This window comes from Dasypus novemcinctus, chromosome 9 (genome assembly GCF_030445035.2).
Source record: "Dasypus novemcinctus isolate mDasNov1 chromosome 9, mDasNov1.1.hap2, whole genome shotgun sequence".
Taxonomy (NCBI): domain Eukaryota; kingdom Metazoa; phylum Chordata; class Mammalia; order Cingulata; family Dasypodidae; genus Dasypus; species Dasypus novemcinctus.
This window is the reverse complement of record NC_080681.1, coordinates 30710336-30731152: the sequence shown is the minus strand read 5'-3', so window position 1 is coordinate 30731152 and position 20817 is coordinate 30710336. Positions and strand designations below refer to the sequence as shown.

At 41.2% G+C, this 20817-nt stretch overlaps 1 protein-coding gene across 2 annotated transcripts in view; it reads right to left on the bottom strand.

Moving 5' to 3' along the window:
• The window catches only part of ALG14 (ALG14 UDP-N-acetylglucosaminyltransferase subunit), a 154821-nt gene that overhangs the window by 114200 nt on the left and 19804 nt on the right, over window positions 1-20817 (bottom strand). For both annotated transcript variants that reach the window (XM_004471703.3, XM_004471705.4), the window contains exon 2: window positions 13544-13695. In XM_004471703.3, coding sequence (XP_004471760.1) covers window positions 13544-13695 — 152 coding nt within the window. The remainder of the gene's footprint in view (window positions 1-13543; window positions 13696-20817) is intronic.

Below are 20817 nucleotides of genomic sequence, written 5' to 3'. Positions count from 1 at the left end.
TCTCATTGGGAGGCTCTGGGAACTAATCCTGGGACCTTTCGGAGGGGGAGAGAGGCAATCATTGTCTTGTACCACCTCAACTCCCTGGTCTGTTGCATCTCTTATGGTCTCTCCTATGTGTCTCTTTCTGTTGCATCATCTTGCTGTGTCAGCTCTCTACATGGGCCAGCACTCCTGCATGGGGCAGCACTCCTTGTGTGGGGCAGCAACTCCTTGCATGGGGCAGGACTCCTTGGGTGGGGCAGCACTCCACATGGGCTCTCTTGCCTTTACCAGGAGGTCCTGGCTATCGAACCCTGGACCTGCTATATGGTAGATGGGAGCCCAATTGCTTGAGCTACATCTGTTTCCCTGTCTCTGCTTCTTAATTGTCTTTTAAGGTAGGGTTTAACTGCAGAACTCAGACCCTGGGTGTCGCCATAAGATCACTCACTCATGGCTAACTCCTAAGACCTCTGCAAAGTAGACAAAAGAAAGAGCCTTAGTCAGTCCCTTTTCTAGGGTCAGCCCGGCTTGGGCGTTCAATCTGGGAGCTGGACCCTGATGCCCTCAAGACCTCTAAGACTCTGGGGATGCCCAGAGACATAAGGATCCCAATCCCTGGAATGTGGGGACAGCAAGCAGGGATCTCTGACTTTCAGGACGCTGGCTTGGTAAGCAATCAGTTCAGGCAGGTCGAGTGGTGGGATGCCATCCAGACTGACAAATGGGTTTTATCTTCCCCTAGAATAATGGGCAGCTCTTCCAGCATTCCAGCAGACTTACTATTGGGGTTCCTGCTCAGAAATTGGGACAACCTATTAATGGTCTAAAAAGAAAGAGGCTAACGCAAGGGTGTCCCCGCGTGGGGGAGCCCCACTCGCAAGGAGTGCGCCCGTGAGGAAAGCCGCCCAGCATGAAAAGAAAGAGCAGCCTGCCCAGAATGGCGCCGCCCACACTTCCCGTGCCGCTGACGACAACAGAAGCGGACAAAGAAACAAGACGCAGCAAATAGACACCAAGAACAGACAACCAGGGGAGGGGGGGAAAATAAATAAATAAATCTTAAAAAAAAAAAAAAAAAGAAAGAGGCTAATCTTTTCCTGCTATACCATGTGGCCACGGTATGGTCAAGAGTGGGCTCTGTATGGGACCCTGATTCCAGTTAAACCTGTGTAAGAGAGTAGGAGAGGACAGACAGATTTGAGTATCAGGGACAAAGAGGTCATGTCTCCTTCAAGAGATAAGTAAATGCATTTACCAAACCAGTCAATATTAAATAAGCTCAGGAAAGTTACTCAGAGGCAGAACCTAACAACCTAGCCTTATTTCAAACAAAGCTCGTAGAGGCAATAAGAATAACTTCTTGGTAGATCTGAACTCTAGAGAAGGATAGATGCCCTTAGGAACTCCAGTCTGCCTCAGATATTTATCTGTAGAAAGTCGCAAACTTTCCCTGGGCCCCCAAACTTCCACTAACTCCCTTTTAGAAACCGTCTTCTAGGTTTTCAACATCGAAACTCACCTTTTAACTGATGCCATTACAGGCACTGGTCACCTCAGGGTTACCCAAACCCATGCTCCATGTCATTAGGAACCTGGCCACAAGCTGCCTCACCATGAGGACTGCTGGAACCTTGCCCCAGGGGAGGATGGAAAGGGCCTGAAGCCACACATGAACTATCACCCAGAGTAGCCCTGGGTGACCCCTGAGGTGGCAGATAAGATTGTTGATTTTTAAATTAACATGGGAGTCAATTACTCAATCCTAGCCTGCACGCTGGACTTCTCTAACCTTGGTCTTAATTAGGGGAGTGAATGGGGAAGTAAAATCTAGGCCATTTTATTAAACCTCTCCCCTGAAGAATAAGGAACTTTCTTCCCTGTTGAATGAGGAAGTTCCTTATTCAACAGGGGAGAGGTTTAATAAAATGGCCTAGATTTTACTGAAGATGAAAAGGTAATTAAGATGAAAAGGTTCCTGACTACTCCTTGCTCCCTGCCTATTTTCTTCTAACATTCCAGTCCTTCCAGCAAGAAACCCTTTGCAGGGCTTTTCCCTGTGCCAGGAGGTAACTAATGCAATGCAGCCCCCAGAGCAGCCCCAATTTGTATTTCATTGCAGGCAGGGCTTCTCTGGACCCCTTAGCTCCAGACTTAGCAGCTGCCCAGGGATTTTCCTGGAAGAACTAAGCTGGAGGGTCCTGCATGACATTTCTGCATGGACAGAAATTGGGAGCTTAGCATTTAGGTGATTCTAAAGACAGGTCTTTCCTTAAGCTAAGTGTGTAAAATTTTCTCTTCTGCTCTAATCTGTGCTTGCTTTGTTAGTCTGTTTGTGTTTAGGAACTTGTAAATCAGATTTGGGGTTTGCCTGTTACAAATTGGATAACAGTGAAAGGTAATAACCTAAAAATGAGTTTTTAAATATCAATACTACCTTGCAATTGAATTTGATGTATAAGAGAACTCACAAGTGGAATTAATTCAGCTGCTGAAAAAGCAGAAAAACTTAGCAAAGTTGTTACTAATAAAATTGTTTTAGTTGCTTAGTTAAAAAATGGAAGTGCCCAAATTGTTTTTAAGTGAAAACTTACCAGAAGCTATAACTAAGAGTTAAGATCATTTTAGATGCCTTTATATTAAAACAGCAAGGGAAACGGACTTGGCCCAGTGGTTAGGGAGTCTGTCTACCACATGGGAGGTCCGCGGTTCAAACCCCGGGCCTCCTTGACCCGTGTGGAGCTGGCCCACGCGCAGTGCTGATGTGCGCAAGGAGTGCCCTGCCACGCCGGGGTGTCCCCCGCGTGGGGGATCCCCACACAAAAGGAGTGCGCCCTGTAAGGAGAGCCGCCCAGCGTGAAAGAAAGTGCAGCCTGCCCAGGAATGGCGCCGCCCACACTTCCCATGCCACTGACGACTACAGAAGTGGACAAAGAAACAAGATGCAGCAAATAGACACAGAGAACAGACAACCGGGGGAGGGAGGGGAATTAAATAAATAAAAATATATATAAATCTTTAAAAATAACTAAATAAATAAAACAGCAAAAGGATAATATTTGATTTGCTGTAACTGGGTGGATTTAGCCTAGAACCTACTTTAAGATGATGAAAGTTGTAAGTTGATGTATAATGAAATTAAGTTAAAGAAGGAAATGTAGACCTGCTCTCTCTTAAGTGGATAAAGTAAACTTCATTGGTTGCTAATTGTAATTTAATAAACTTGTTTAAAAGTAAAGTAACTGTAACAGTCAGCCAAAGGGGTGCTGATACAAAATACCAGAAACTGGTTGGTTTTTATAAAGGGTATTTATTTGGGGTAGGAGCTTACAGATACTAGGCCACAAAGCCTAAATTACTTCCCTCACCAAGTCTATTTGGAGCAAGATGGCTGCCGACCTCTGTGAGGGTTCAGGCTTCCTAGGTTCCTATGTTCCTGGGGCTTGCTTTTCTCTGGATTCAAGGTTCCTTCCTTCCTGGTGCTGGCTTCACTTTTCTCTGGGTGCTGACTTCCCAGGTCTTCAGCATCAAACTCTAACATCAGAAATCCCCAACTCTGTTCTTCGCCATGCCTTTTATCTGTGAGTCCCCACCCACCAAGGGGTGGGGATGCAATGCCCTAATCATAACTCAATCATGCCCAGGTACAGATCAGATTGCAAGCATAATCCAATATTTCTTTTTGGAATTCATCAATTATATCAAACTGCTACAGTAACTTCTAGTTATAAGAAGTTTGTGAAAACATCTTCTAAACTGAAGCACTTGAATGACTAATTCCAGGAAACCATTATTATTAGAAACCTATATTTATATTAATAACAAAAAGTAACTTCATAATAGGGAAACCTGTCAGAGGGCACCTTAATCTGCATGTTAAAGTGGAGGTAAGGAAAGATAATGTTTTTTTTTTTATTTAATTTTTACATTTATGCCTGCCCCCTCGCTGCCTGCGCTCGCTGTCCACTCTCTGTGTCCATTTGCTGCAGGTTCTTCTGTGTCTGCTTATCTTCTTTACTCGTTTTCTATTTAGGAGGCATTGGGAAACAATCCTGGGACCTCCAATGTGGGAGAAAGGCACCCAATCAGTTGAGCCACCTCAGCTCCCTGTTTTGTTGTGTTTCTCACTGTCTTTCCTCTGTGTTTCTTTTTTGTTGTATCATCTTGTTGCATCAGTTCATGGTGTGGGCCAACTTGCCTTTACCAGGAGGTCCTGGGAACTGAACCCAGGACCCGCGCCCCCTTATGGTAGACAGGAGCCCAATCACTAAAGCCACATCCACTTCCCAGAAAGATAATCTTGATTCCATTGGGAATCTTCAGTTTTCATAAAATAATTGAGAAGGTGGTTTTTCCTATATTGCTAAAGTAAAATACCTATTAATTAACACCATCATAGTAAAGGTATAGATGTAAAAAGCAAAGTACTAAAGAGTTAAGGTCATTTGGTATGTTACAAACTGCATTCGAAGTGTTTAGGAAGTATATAAAAATCAAAACAGGCTTCAGTATTGTCCAACTCTCTTGTGCATTCAAACCAGACCCACATACCTTGCGTGGTGCCTCTCCACTTGAATTATTGGCTAGATCGGTCACTGACCCCTACTAATTCTCTGGTTATGCTCCTAAAGTAGATGGAAAGTACACTGCAGTTTCAGATCCCAGCAACCAGCAACTGCTCGATATGGCCAGATGTACAGTGGGCACTTCCTCCAGATTGGCTGTTTTATAGTGCTGAAGGGCGCTATGGACCAAACTGGTGAAACACTGAAGCCTTACCTTCCTAGTCTCTCTCTAGAGTCAACAGTGCTGCAGCAGGCTGGCTGTATGAAGGGCATACCAAGTGGAGCAACAATTATCAGGGTGACGTAAATAGAACTTAAACAAACACAACTGGCATTATGGTCTGCTCCCATGGAGAAAGAAGAATTACGGTATGGCAAACCTGGAGCTTAGATCTATTAATTGCAGCTCAAAGAGGAACTTGTGCATTGATTAGTATTAAGCACTGTACATATATGCATGATGATTATTATGATGTCTTTTCTATTCTAGATCACATGTACAGGGATACTGAACATATTGAAAGTCCTGGTAAACTTAATTCATTTTCTAAGTAGTTAATGAATGTGCTTATAAGATAAAGAAGGGGATCTCTTAAGTACTGTCTTTATTTTGTTTGCCATATACTTGTCTTGTTATTGCCTATACTGACTTTGTGAATTTATGTCTAGGGCAGTACCTCTCTTCATACCTCTCCTAGCTGTTCTAAGCATAATCACCACCATGGGAACGGGGGTTGGCAGTTTATACCCAAACCCAGCAGGTCTACCGCAATCTCTCCCTGGAGTTAACCAATATCATAAAAGAACTCAAGGAAGAATGATGTTTCCCATCAACTTTTGGAGGATGAGCTCTGAAGGCACCTGGCCTTTCTCACTCCTATGATCAGTATGTCATGGCTGGCCCCCTTTTAATGTCTGTCTACCACCATTTTCTTTACCCTTTTAATAGAACCATGTATTTTCAAAATTCTAAGTTTATGTCTTAAAGAATCAATGCCTTATTAGTTATGCAAGGATTTCATCCAGTTCCACCCAGGGTGCCAGATCCATCTTCCCTCAACCACAATAGAATAGCCAGAGAGGTTTATGCCCTGTCAGGCAGGGACTACTGTCCTAATCAGCAGGAATTAACTACAGAAGAATAATCATAGCCCCTTAGCACCCCCTTACGAATAAGGGCATGAACTCTCTGAGAGGGAAGTTGAAGCAGGTTAGTACAGGGAAATGAGGAGAAGACAAGCCACAACATGGCTGACAGACAACATGGCTACAACACTACCCTTCCAGGGCCGAGGGGAAGGCCCAGGATATTCCAAACAGGCCTAACCATTGGTCCTCATCATCGGTGAGGTCACCAGTAACAGCTGGGGCCTCTCCCCTTAGTGTTAGCAAGGGGAGGAATAATTAATAGCTTAAACGGTAACCCACAAAAGCCAAATCTCGCTCTCTTTGCCTAGAGGAGCCTTCATCAAATCTCGGTGTGTATTTCCATCCTTCTCTCCCATTTCTCAGCAAGCTCTGTTCTTTTTCCCTATTTCCCAATACATTCTTTTCACTGGCCTAAAAAATAAAAAAAAACCACATTTACTATATTGTTTAAGGATATTTGCATTGTACAAAAGCAAAGGGAGGGAGGAGGAGAGGGGGAGGGGGAGAGGGGAGGGAGAAAATGATTAGATGATAAGCATACAATTAAGAAAAATGGTTACTCCTGTCCTAGAAGGAAAGGCATATGTTTGGGTGAAGACTACAAGACGCGTTAAAGGTATTGAGAATGATTTATTTTTAATCTGAATTGTGTATTCAAGTGCATTTTTTTAACCTTAAAAATATTCTATATCTTTTGTTTATATGAAATATTTCATAATAAAAATATAAAGGTAAAACAAAATAAATATCTGTGACTTGCCTGCCATGCTAATCCATAAAACGAAAATTATTGCTTTATCTCTTCCAGATTTTACTGAATCTAGAATAGATCAAAAAACTTTTCCTTGCCCTTTTCCTATCTCAAGTATTCCTTATTTAATTAACCCTCATATTATTGACAATTATGTAGTCTTAAATCACCACTGTTTCTTGTACACTATGTCTCTTTTTTAATTTATCTCATTTATTTTGCTCAAGTATTTCCTTGAGTGTTTTTTTTAAGAAAGGTTACATTTGTTGTATATTTCTAGTCTTTCCAAATATGAAAACAGGTTTGTCGCAACAATATATCCCAACAATAATTTGGGGGATGTACAATTCTAATGCCATAATCTTTGTCCCTCAGAAATTTGTACATAAATTCCATTCTCTTCTAGCTGTCAGAATTCCACATGAGAAGTCTAATGCCAGTTTGATTCTCTTTTCTTAGAATTCTGAAATTTAATGATACACATCTAGATGTCAGTTTTCCAAACAATTCTTCCTGAAAGTCAGTGAACTCTTAATGATTAGTCTTTAGTTGAAGACCATTTTTTTCTATTTTTTCTTTAACAGCTGTTCTTCTTATTCCTGGTACTTTGATTCTTTTCCCTTTTCATTTGCCTTTTCACTCAGAGTTTTGGGAAGATTCTCTTAGTCTGATTTCTGACACAGTACGAAGGTTTTTAGCTATATTTAAACTGATACTTACTGAATCAGACTTTTTATTTTGAGAATCATTTTGCTTTAATTTCTAAGAACTCTCTCTTGTTTTAAGATTGCTTCTTTTGTAATAAAGAATATTCTTATTTGATTAATGGAGGATCTTCTTGGATTTCAATGAAAATATGAAAAAAATAGTTATGTTTCTAGATTATTTTGCTTTGACTCTTTATTCTCTTCATAAAGTTTGGGAGCATTTCATTTTCAGCTTATAATTAATTATACATGAAAGTCAAGATCAGCGTTGTCCAACAGAACTTTCTGCAATGATAAATATTCTCTATTCTGTGTTGTCTAATATGGTAGCCCTAATCACATGTGGCAACTGAGCACTTGAAATATGACTGGTGCGAATAACTGTAATTTTAATTCAATTTTAATTTAAATGTAAATAGCTGGGAAATGGACTTTGGCCCAGTGGTTAGGGCGTCCATCTACCACATGGGAGGTCCGCGGTTCAAACCCCGGGCCTCCTTGCTCCGTGTGGAGCTGGCCCATGCGCAGTGCTGATGCGCCCAAGCAGTGCCACGCTAGGCAGGGGTGTCCCCAGCATGGGGGAGCCCCAAGCGCAGGGAGTGCACCTGTGAGGAGAGCCGCCCAGCGCGAGGGAAAGTGCAGCCTGCCCAGGAGTGGCACTGCCCACACTTCCTGTGCTGCTGACGACAATAGAAGCAGACAAAGAAACAAGACGCAGCAAATAGACACAGAACAGACAACGGGGGGGGGGGGGGGGGGTGTGTGTGTGTGTGTGAATAAATAAAAATAAATAAATCTTAAAAAAAAAAATTAATAGCTATACAATATGGATGGTAGCCACTATATTTGACTGTGCAATTCTATACTGTTCAGATTTTTTGGCTGAAATGGGATCTGCCAGCAAATATAGCAATCACTGCTGACTTCTTCTGCACACCCCCTACCCAATCCAGTGAACTCCATGTAAGATACAAAAGATGGCTGTCAGGGACTGCAGGTACAATTTCCCTAAGTTGCAGTGCTCAAAGAGACCAGCTGGTGGGCCCCTTCCTTTAACAGGCTTGGTGGGAAGTTCTTTCTCTTTCTCTCCCTGCATGTGGCAGACAAAGGCAGCTAAAAGAAAGGACAACAGGTTCACTTCTGCATCTCTGCAGAAATTCTTCACATATAGAGTCATGAGTACAGACTCTTTTAGGAAAGGGATAGAGTTTTCTTTCTAACTGTGGTTACACTGTCCCTGCAGGAAATTAACAGAAGGAAGCCAAAGAGAGATGTTTAGTACTAAACTGTGGTGATACTTTTATAACAAGAAAAAAAAGGCATTTTTAAAATCCAAAATCTTCGGCTTTCCTAGCAATGTGAGTCAAAAGCAACTTACTGAGTGTTAAAGTATCATGATCCATAGTATACGACAATCTTTCAATGTTTCACTGAACCATGATATAATTCAATAGGTAAACAATGCATATCATGATAGACCTAGGGGGAAATATTCAATACATATGCTAAAACCAGAGCCTCAAATCAGATGCAAGTTGAGAGAGGAAAACAATGTACAGACTAATAACTGGATAAAAATAAGAATGTATTTCCTTGTTTGTTGCTTATGTTGAAAAATTACTAATTTCATAATTATTCTGACCTTTATATGTATATTTTAAATGTTTTATACTATGGGAAAATTATACTTCATTTTCCTTATTAGAGAAGTTGTTGGTTTATAAAACAATCATACATAAAATACAGGATTCCCACATACCACCCTATTATCAACACTTTGCATTGGTGTGGAACATTTGTTGGAATTGTTAACTATACTATTAACCATAGTCCATGGTTTAACTTAGGGCTCACGGTTTGTGTAGTGCAGTTACATTGATATTTAAAAAATTTTTTTACTCTGTTATCATATATACAACCTAACATTCTCCCCATAACCACATTCAGATATATATTTCAGTGTTTTTAATTATGTTTACAATGTTGTCCTGCCATTACCACTGTATTAGTCAGCTGAGGAGGTGCTGATGCAAAACACCAGAAATTGATTGGTTTTTATAAAGGGTATTTATTTGGGGTAGGAGCTCACAGATACCAGGCCATAAGCATAAGTTAATTCCCTCACCAAAGTCTATTTTCACATTGGAGCAAGATGGCTGCTGACATCTGGGAGGGTTCAGGCTTCCTGGGTTCCTCTGGGCTCAGCTCCTCTGTTTTCTCCACAAGGTCAGCTGTAGACTATCAGGTGGATGGCTCTGTCTCTCTGCCTGGGGCTCCAGCTTAAGACTTTAGCACCAAATTCTAACATCAAAACTCCAACATTCAGAACACTCAACTCTGTCCTTTGCCATGCCTTTTATCTGTGAGTCCCTACCAAGGGGTGGGGACTAAACCCTCTAATGACGTGGCCCAATCAAAGCCCTAATCATAACTTAATCATGCCCAGGTATAGACCAGATTACAAACATAATCCAATATCTATTTTTGGAATTCATAACCATGTCAAACTGCTACAACCACTATCCATGACAAAAACATTTCCATCATTCCAAATAGAAACACTATACTTTCAGCTTTAACATTCTATTCTATATCCCTACCCATCCCCTGGTAACATCTATTCTAGATTCTGACTCTATGAGTTTGCTTATTAAAATTATTTCATATCACTTTTCACATTTCTCATGTGTGAAAAATCACCATTGTTTTCTCCAAATTCTCTGCCAATTTTCAAATATACTTTACTATAAGATATTAAATGACATTTTAGGGAAGTGGATGTGGACCAAGCAGTTGGGCATCTGCCTACCACATGGGAGGTCCCAGGTTTGGTTCCTGTTGCCTCCTAAAGAAGGTGAGCAAGGCAGTGAGCTGGCGCAGTGAGCTAAGACAACAAGATGACACAATAAGGAAACACAATGTGAGACACAGAAAGCAGGGAGTGGAGGTGGCTCCAAGTGATTAGGTGCCTCCCTCCCTCATGGGAGGTCTGGGTTTGGTTCCTGTTACCTCCTAAAAAGACAATGAGCAGACAGCAAGAACAAACAAGGAGGGGAGAAGATATAAATAAATAAAATAAATCTTTGAAATAGAACTTAATAAATATCTGCAGCAGTTTGATATTGTTTAAGAATTCCAAAAATAGATACTGGATTGTATTTGTAAACTGGTCTGTTCCTCTGGGCATATTAGATTGTACTAGAGTCAGAGGTTTTACTTTTACTCTATTAAGTCAAGATTAGGGCTTTTATTTGACCACATCATTAGGGCATGCAGGATTCAGTCCCCACCCCATTGGTGGGGACAAAAAAGACTCTCACACAAAAGTAAACACATGGAGAGGGAGAAAACAGTTTAATTTTGGGCGCTGGAGCCCCAGGGAGAGAGCTGAGACATCTGCCTGATAGTTTGCAGCTAAAGAGACCAGAGCACTGAAATAGCTGAGAAAACCTGGAAAGAAACAAGCCCCAGGGAAAGAGCGATGAGCCTACAGCTGAGAATGGAAAAAGCTGGGACCAAAAAGCCTTAGGAGGAAGAGGAAGGCTGAACCCTGCAGAAACCAGCAGCCATCTTGCTCTAACATGTGGCAACAGACTTTGGTGAGGGAAGTAACTTTAGGTTTATGGACTTGTCACTGTAAGCTTCTACCCCAAATAAATACCCTTTATAAATGCCAAAAGATTTCTCGTACTTTGCATCAGTACCCCTTTAGCTGACTAATAGAGCATCCATAAACATTTTTTTAAATGACATTTTAAAAAAAATTCATTTTATTTATTTCTCTCCCCTTCCCCCTGCATCGTCTGCATTCTTGTGTCCATTTGCTGTGTGTTCTTGTGTGTCTGCCTGCATTCTCGGTGGCACCAGGAACCTGTGTCTCTTTTTGTTGTGTTATCTTGCTGCATCAGCTCTCCATGTGTGTGGCGCCACTCCTGGGTGGGCTGCGCTTTTCTCGCATGGGGTAGCTCTCCTTGCGGGGCACACTCCTTGCACGTGGGGCACCTCTACACAGGGGACACCCGTGTGGCACGGCACTCATTGCACACAGTAGCACTATGCGTGGGCCAGCTTATCACACAGGCCAGAAGGCCCTGGATTTGAACCCTGGACCTCCTATATGGTAGGTGGACACTCTATCAGTTGAGCCACATCCACTTCCCTAAATGACATTTTAGACTCTGATGCCTTGGATGAGAAGGCTGTATGTAAAGAGCATAGGCTTTGGAGTAAGACACATTTAGGTGAGTTCTGCAACACATTTGGTGGGCCCTTGGCTGAGTTATTTATGCTTGAGCCTCAATTTTCTCATCTGAAAAATGAAGATACTATTACCCATCTCACACATTACTGAAATCACAGGCTAAGTACTGGGACACTTAAAAAAGAATCTTTACTATTTTCTTCTTTCATACTTTCTAAAAGGAAAAGGTTTGTTTCACGTTCTATGTCTAATAGTTTTTTCCTGTGTGTTTTGATTCCTAAAACAGAAAAAGGATGTATTTTGGCTCACGATCCACATAGGAAAAAACTATTATATGTCTTGCTTTGACTAAATGAGAGCAGGCAGATTCATGTAACAGTTTTCCTGGACATGGATTTTCCAAAAATTCATCTTTTTTTTAAGATTTATTTATTTACCTCCCGCCCCCTCCACTGTTTGGGCTCACTGTGTGCTCTTGTCTTCTCTTTAGAAGTCCCTAGGAACCGAACCTCAGACTCCCATGTGAGAGAAAAGTGCTTAATTGCTTGAGCCACCTCTGCTCTCTGTTTTGTTGTATTGCTCATTGTGTCTCCTCATTATGTCATCTTGTTGCATAAGCTCACCACGCCAGCCCATTGTACCAGCTCATTTTCTCCAGGAGGCACTGGGAACCAAACCCAGGACCTCTCATGTGGTCAGTGGGAGCTCAATTGCTTGAGCCACATCTACTTCCCAAGAATACATCTTTATAGGGTATTAGTTAGTGATCCTGTTTGCAAATGACCAAAACTCAACACAGAGTTTAAAAAGATGTTTTGTATAGTGGGTTATATTAAGTGGATTCTGGTTCCCAAGGAAGAGAAGAACTACCAAGCCAGGACTGTCATGTAGCTGGGCCTCTGAAACCAGTAAAGGCAGTGATTCATCAACTGATTTTTATCTGTTTCTCCCTAAGTATTAACTTCATTCTTGTTTCTTTTTATCTGCACACTGTCTTTATCTATGGGGAGAAAACATGACTGCTGGCAGCTTCCAAGTTATATATTTTACAGTTTGCACTGAAGAGAGCATAACTCCATTCTTTGGGTTCCTAAGTTCAAAAAGTTCAGTTTAGAAAGACTTTAACTGGCTTGAGCTGCATCAACTATGCACTCTTTTTGTTTTTTTAAAGATTTGTTTTATTTATTTCTCTCTACCCCCTTGTTTTTTTTCACTTGCTGAGTCTGTTCGTCTTCCTTGTTTCTTTAGGAAGCACCGGGAGCTGAACCCGGGGCCTCCAATATGGGAGGGAGGTATCTAATTGCTTAAGCTACCTCCACTCCCTGCTTTGTTGTGTCTCACTGTGTTTTTCCTCTCCACATCTCTTGTTGTCTTCTTAGAAGGCACTGGGAACATCTGTGTCTCCCATAATGTTCTTTTCTTCTTATGTCTCTTGTTTTGCCAGCTTGCCACGAAGGCCCATCGCTCTTCAGGAGGCACTAGGATCCAAACCAGTGACCTCCCACATGGTAGGTGGGACACCAGTCACCTGAGCCACAATTGCTTTCCTATCCACTCTTGAACTACGCAGAGTAGTTATTCCCACTGCAGTATTGAAGCAGGGCAGTTTCCAAAGAGAGGAATGGATGGAGACAATCTACACAAGGAACAACTCTAGCTTCTTTCCTTCATAAAGAAGTAGTTTCAATTTTTTTTTACCCCAAATTCAGACTAAAATGTTTAGCATCTAAATGCTAAAATGACATGAGAAAGAGGAATAAAGAAGTAATTTTAAAGGTATATACGAGTGTGATTTGGAGAATAAGAATCCAGTCATAGACAAATAAAATTGTTGATAATGCAATACATTGACAAAAACTTTACTGATGAGTTAGTAAGCATATGAACTGGGTGCTTTATACATGTAACTCTAAATAAAACCAATTTCCATAGTTTGCATTAAATGAAAAACTGTTTCCTCTATTTAAAAGAATAAAAGAGAATATGAGAAATTAAACATTTATCTTTTATTTGAAGATTTATTCTTAAGAAATTCTCTTCTTGGTATCAAGGAAATATATTTCATCGCTAATAAATATTTGATTGTCTAGTGCAGACAGGGCACTTAAATGCCATGTTATTATTTCCAGAGATGATGAAACACAACCTACAACTTGGAACATTCCTGGAAAGAGAAATTATCACTTACCTTGATACCTGGGTATATATTAGCCCGATCTCGTTCAAAAGAATGTATTTTGTGGGCACTCATTTCATCAGAGTCAGCGAAAATATAATGCCTTGGTGAGTAAGCACTGGACAAGCTCCCAAGCAGTCTCAGGATTTCAGTAGTATGCCCACCTGGAAAAAATATTGAAAGGTCTGATATTAAGAAACTTACAGCAGACATATCCATTTGATCATGTAATACCAATAACAGCAATACACAATTGTGTATTGCTCAAAAGACATAAGAAACATTTAGAAACATTATCCCATGTCCTTGTATAAATAACACTTTTATATTGGGGAAGAGAATAATAAATGTTATAAAAATAAAATCAACACTACAGTAGGTACTGAGGAAGGTACACAGATGATGCAGCTCCTATAATTAAAAAGCCTGGAGGGCAAGGGGATGCAAGATACATATAAAGATAAGTAATAATGCAAGACAGCAAGAAAAATTAAAATGTGGGCGGTAAGCAAAGGGTTATGATGCCATAAAAGTCGGGGAGACCCCTGAGGTAAGCAAAGAGAAGACTTGAAAAGTGAAGATACTGGGCAGAAAGGAATAGGGAGGCCATTGGGTGGGGGCAGTGATTATCACGGGATGAGATGGCATCTGAGACACATATTTAAGGAATGATGCGAATACTGGGAAGATGAGTGGAGTTAGGTAAGGTCAGGAAAGTAGGTTGAGAGATGGGAAGCTAAAGTATTGTGCAGAGAAGTACAGTAAGGAAGATATGGGCAATGACCAGCAGTGCTTAGGTCTTCTTAAGGAACAGTTTTGTTCACTACTGTATCCCCAGCTCTTAGAAAAGCACTTAGTACATCCAGGTCTTCAATAAATACTTATCAGCATAACAAGAAAGAACTCTAAGTTCAATTTCTGAAATCATACACTCTCCAAAATTTTAATACCTAAATTTCAAAAGCATAAATTTAAAAATAAACCTAGTCCATTGAGGTTTCCTTCATGGAAAAACAAAGCAAAACATAGAACATTTTATCAGATTAACTGTAAACAATTTAAGCAAAACATTCACAATCCTTATGAACGAGCTCTATCATACCTATTCAATTCTATTTCACAATTTCTCTGCCTCAGCTAGGTTGATTTTCTTACCATTCTCTACATTCATCCTACTTGTTACCTCCTCTGTGCCTCTTTTTGGTCATGCTGTTTGTTCCCCCTACTGAGAAAGCAACCCGTCACCACCTCTTTTACTGTGCAAGAAAGAGCCTTCATCTATGATACAGTGACCATATAGAAGGATAACCAAATTAAGCATGTTTTCCTCCAGTGTATTTATTTTTTAATAGGAGAAACAGAAGAGTTTCTGTCTAGATTCCAGAAGGATCTAGATATTGCAATAAAATTAGGATTGATTTAGACTGAATTTCAGAAATTAGAATCATAGTTTGTATAAATTGTCATTTACCTTCTTGCCTGGGGCAAGTAATTTACACATACAATTTATACTAGTTTTAGCACCTTTATTTGTGGCCTTAAAAAAGTGTGGAAGTTTGCAAAGAATGTACTTGTTTTCACAGCTGGAACAATTAAGAATAAAGCCTAATATCCACAACATCTTCCACAGCAAATAAAACGTCTTCACACCTGTTTTAACAATCTTTTTTTTTTTTTAAAGGAAATTCTCACTGAATATATTCATTGAAAATCTAACTTTAGTACTGAATAAAGTCATTGAAATGATGGACTTTACCTTCCAGTTTACACTTTCATTAAGATATCTTCTTTGGGAATGATATCTTCTCAGCTCTATCTTAACTATACCTAGAATCCAATTACTTTTTGCCATCTCCCTGCTCCAAGCAATCATCATCTCTCAAATGAATTATGACCATAGTTTCCTGATCTGTTTCTCCATTGTGCCCTTCTCAACGCAGTACTTGGTATAATCTTATAAAAAATAGTCCTTGAAATGATTTATCTGCTCAAAACCCTTCAATGGCTTCCCATCACTTGGGAGTAAAAGGTTGTTAGTAATCTGATCCCCTATTCTTTTACTCTTTGATCTAGTCTCCTGCTTTTTTCAGTCTATTCCAGGCACTCTGCCCTGTTTATTGTACCTCCAACGAAGTAGGCATTTTCCTACTCTCTGTACTCTCTCCTATCTGTCATCTCTCTGATCTCTGTCTCCTATCTGTCATCTACCCAGTGGGACTTTCCCTGACAATTCTGTTTAAAATGCAACCCCCCCTTCCCTACTTTAGTTTTCTTCGTATTATTTACCACCATATGATTCACTATCTTTTTTTCTTTCTTTAAATCACTCCACATCCCTGTCCTACTGGACAATAAGTAGCATGAGAACAGAGATTTTTGTTCATTTTGTTACTGCTATAGAACCTTTGTTACTTCAATGCCTAGAAAATAACAGGCAATCCTATCTTGAATGAATGAATGAATGAACGAATGAGAGTTCAATATTAAATATAAAACTTGCCTGGGGAGCATATGTAGCTTAGTGGTTGAGTTCCTGCTTCCCATGTAAGAGGTCCTGGGTTTAATTCCCAGAACGCACCCCCCTCCCCAATATATACGTATATAAACTTGCCTAAGAAAACCATATGGTGTTTCACATGAAAATTGTAATTTTGACAGATGTTCTCTGAATATAAGTGGTCTATTAATATTTTATGGTATTTAGAGATTCAGCATTGTTTGTCTTCAAAGTAAACATTGTGAAGATCTTAACCCTCCTCCAAAACTTTGGGCATGAACTACTAAACTGTTTATCTCACTACAAATCTTTCTTTGACTTGCATGATTCTTTGAAGTCCTTAATCCTTCACTACCCCAAATGATTTGAATGACCATGGGTACCACTTGTCAAACAAGGTCTCAACCTTAATTATGGTTCCTACTCACCAAACCCAATACTATCAAATGAAAGGCTCTAATGTCTATTCATTTTCTCAAGCCAGAAAACTTGGGCCCTTCCTTCCCTCACCCTCTACTTTCAATCTACAAGTCCTGTGCATTTTATCTCCCAAGTCTCATCTGAATGCATATGCTTCTATCTGTCTTCACTATCATTATCCTAGTCAGGTTGCCATGATCTTTTTCTGGAATTATTTGAAAGGCTCTTATTTGTCTTCATACCACAGTCTTGTTACCATCCAAACAAACTTCTGACAATGCAGGCTGAATAATCTTTATAAATGCTCAGGATCAATCAGTTCATTACTCATTGAGAAACACTTTAAAAGATCTCTTTGCAGAATGGATTGTGGGAAGATGGCAGAGTAGGAAGCTCCAGGAACTGCTCCCTCCACCTAAAACAACTACTGATCTTGCAGGAACAGTCTATATCAACTATTTCGGAGCTCTAGAGTCTAGCAGAACACTTGCATGATCCAGGGAAGAATTAGATGAAGAGGCTGGTAAATTTCAGTAAACACTGGTGAATTTCACCTTCTGTGTAGTGGCTACCACCCTCCATCCCCCAATTGCATGGCAGGTGGTTATGGGGACTGCAGCCGACATTCCTAGCTTGTTGGCACCAGAGTTATTAATAAGGATGTGTCCTCCAAAGACAAATATTGTACGTCAGACTGCTGATTGCTGATTCTGATGGCTGCTTATGATCACCAGGGAAACAGCAGGGAGAGTGGTCATTGTTTCAACCTCAACAGACAGAACATCAGAGAAACTGTTTCCTGTTTGGGAGCAAAAGTTTGGAAAAGCCACAAAGTGATGGCTCCAGCCCTCAACGATTAAAAAACCAACAATAGAGAGAGTGGGACAATGAAATTTCCAAGGTTACAACAAATTAATACTCAACATGTCCAATTTTCAACACAAAAAAATTACAAAACAGATGAAGAAACAGGAAAGAATGGCCCAATCTCAGGGAAAAAAAAGATCTGACATAAACAATCCCTAAAGCAGCTCATACACTGGAACTATTACTCAAAGACAGTAAGTCTACTGCCTTAAATATGGACAATGAGCTAAAGGAAATCATGGACAAAGAACTAAAAGAAATTAGGAAGAGTCTGAAAAAAATAAAGATAGGACAATTGAAATTATCCAGTGTGAGGACAGAAAAGGAAAAAGAGCAAAGAAAAATTAACACAGCTGGAGGAACCTGTGGGACAACATACCAACATACACATAAAAGAGTATCGAAAGAACAAAAAGAAAGGGGCAGGAAAGTAAAGAATTAATGGCTAAAATATTCCCACATCTGATGAAAGACATACAACAGGCTGAATGAACTCAAGAGAGCCACAGCAAAACACATGATAAGGGAAACTGTCAAACTTCAAAGACAGACTTGTGAAAGCAGCAACAGAAGCGACTAGTCACATACAAGGGAATCCTCAATAAGATTATGGTTTCTCATCAGAATCCAGAGCAACCAAAAGGTAGTGGGATAACATATTTAAAGTTTTTAAGAAAATCTGTCAACCAAGAATCCTGTATCTGGTCAAATTATCCTTCAAGAATTAACAAGAAATAGGAAACTTCTGGGAAGATGGTGGACTAGAAAGACAAGGGACTCTTGTCTCTCCCAGAAAAAATAGCTAGGGAACAGGCAGAAATGGCCTGGAAAAAAATCTTTTAGGGTTTATGACATCAGGGGAAGGCTGGACACTGCCCAGAAGAGAGCCGGACAAATAGAAAGAATCACATTGGCAAAATTGTGAGTTAAAAGCCATGGCAGCTATTGCCAGCAACCTCTTCCACACTAAAGACACTTTTGAATACTAAGGCCTCAGGTAGGTAGTGACAGACAAAGGGGGCACCAGGGATCCACCACCCCAGGAAAGGAAAGAGAGAGGGGAACAGCCTAAGGCTGACTCAGCTTTTCATACACAAATTTGGTCTGCTATGTCCCACAAGACCTTCCAGGCCAGGTGGGGTCATGCCATTGTTTGCCTTGGGAGCCCGCTCCAGACTAAAGCAATCCTGGACTAAAGAGATCCAACCCTCTTAATCTCCCACTCTACTAACTGGGACTGATGGTAGAGGACACAGAGGGTGTGGACTTATTTCCTACCAGGGAAAAGGGAGTTGTAAATATCTATGCACCTAACCAGGGTGTCCCAAAATACATGAGACAACTGGCAAAACTGAAGGGAGAAAGTGACATCTCTACAAGAATCATTGGAGACAGAGTGTGGGCCATATGTTAATTCAAGCTTACCTGGAGGATAGGTGATATGTTAATTCAAGCTTACCTGGAATGTGGGGGATATGTTAATTCAAAACCTATCTGGTACTCAAACAAACACTTAAAACTCTTAAGAAACTAATAAAGAAAAGTTCTTTTTGTATAAAAGCTCTGTTCGACTCCCCTCTCTTACATCCTCTGTATAAAAGGGACCTAGAAATCCTATTCAGGGCTCGGCTTTTTGGACAGGAGTCTGCCGGGACCAGCTGGTTGAAATAAATCTTCCTTCTCAGCATATTCCTGAGTCCTAGCCTTCAATACCCAATCACTGAATCCTTTCTGCTTCCACAATATTTCTTGGGGGCTCGTCCAGGATTGCAATGAAGGCCAGAGATGGCAGCATTTTGGGGCCCCTTTCAGACACCTCCAAGGAAACCAGGAGGGCTCAGTTGAACCCCAGCCCTGGGCGCCCCAGCCCTGGGCGCCCCTGGACCCCTTTTAGTCCAGAAAGAGGTTGTAGGCTCCATCAGAGCCCTCCTGGGGAAAAAACCTGAAGCACCAAAGGGTCTAAAAGGAAATCCTGAGAATGAAAAAACAAAACTCCACACACCAGACAGGTAAGACCTCCAGGTGCAGTGTGTAAGAAAAGCCTAATTGTAAATGTTAGAAGGGGGACCTGATCAGATCCTAAGAAGAACCTAGTACCAGGAAACGGACTTTGGCCCAGTGGTTAGGGCGTCCGTCTACCATATGGGAGGTCCGCGGTTCAAACCCTGGGCCTCCTTGACCCGTTGGAACTGGCCATGCGCAGTGCTGATGCGCGCAAGGAGTGCCGTGCCACGCAAGGGTGTCCCCCGCGTGGGGGAGCCCCACGCGCAAGGAGTGCACCCGTGAGGAAAGCCGCCCAGCGTGAAAAGAAAGTGCAGCCTGCCCAGGAATGGCGCCGCCCACACTTCCCATGCCGCTGACGACAACAGAAGCGGACAAAGAAACAAGACGCAGCAAATAGACACCAAGAACAGACAACCAGGGGAGGGGGGGAAATTAAATAAATAAATAAATCTTTAAAAAAAAAAAAAGAACCTAGTACCCCAAAAGTTTGGGGGGAAGCTGTCTTCTCCAGGTCTGAAAAGGCAAAAAAAAAAAAAAAAAAAAAAGCCTGATGTTTGTGTTTTAGCTGACTGTGGGTTGGCATCCAGTTTGCCTTTAATAAAATAGTGAAGGTTTATAATGTGAGAGGCGTTAATGGGTTTAAGTCTCACTCACTACCTCACTTTAAAAAAAAAAAAAAAGGGAAGCAGACTTGGCCCAGTGGTTAGGGTGTACATCTACTACATGGGAGGTCTGCGGTTCAAACCCTGGGCCTCCTTGACCTGTGTGGAGCTGGCCCACATGCAGTGCTGATATGCGCAAGGAGTGCCCTGCCATGCCGGGGTGTCCCCGTGCAGGGGAGCCCCACACGCAAGGAGTGCAGCCCATAAGGAGAGCCACTGAGTATGAAAGAAAGAGCAGCCTGCCCAAGAATGGCGCCGCACACACAGAGAGCTGACACAAGATGACGCAACAAAAAGAAACACAGATTCCCATGCTGCTGACAACAACAGAAGCGGACAAAGACGACGCAGCAAATAGACACAGAGAACAGACAACTGGGGCAGGGGGGGAAGGGGAGAGAAATAAATAAATTAATAAATCAGAAAAGAAAAGAAAAGGAAAAAAAGGTCTGCTGCCTCTTGTGCTTTTATTTTGGAGCACTGCGCGTGGGCCAGCTCCACACGGGTCAAGGAGGCCCGGGGTTTGAATCGCGGACCTCCCCTGTGGTAGGCCGACCTCCTATCCATTGGGCCAAGTCCACTTCCCTAATTATAGTTATTTTATAACTAGGTTCACCTAGCCCCAGGACTTCAACTATTGATTCAACTATTGAGATGGTAATTATAAACTGAGTTTGCCTGTGTTTATGGTTGCTGCAAGTCTGGCCCCATACCTTGCCTCTGCTTAGGGCTCTGGAGCAAAAAAAAAAAAAAAAAATTGTATTATAGCATTAAAAACATTTTGGTTATAAGTCATTAATTAAGAAAGCCACAAAGAGGGAAACTGCAAGGAAAGC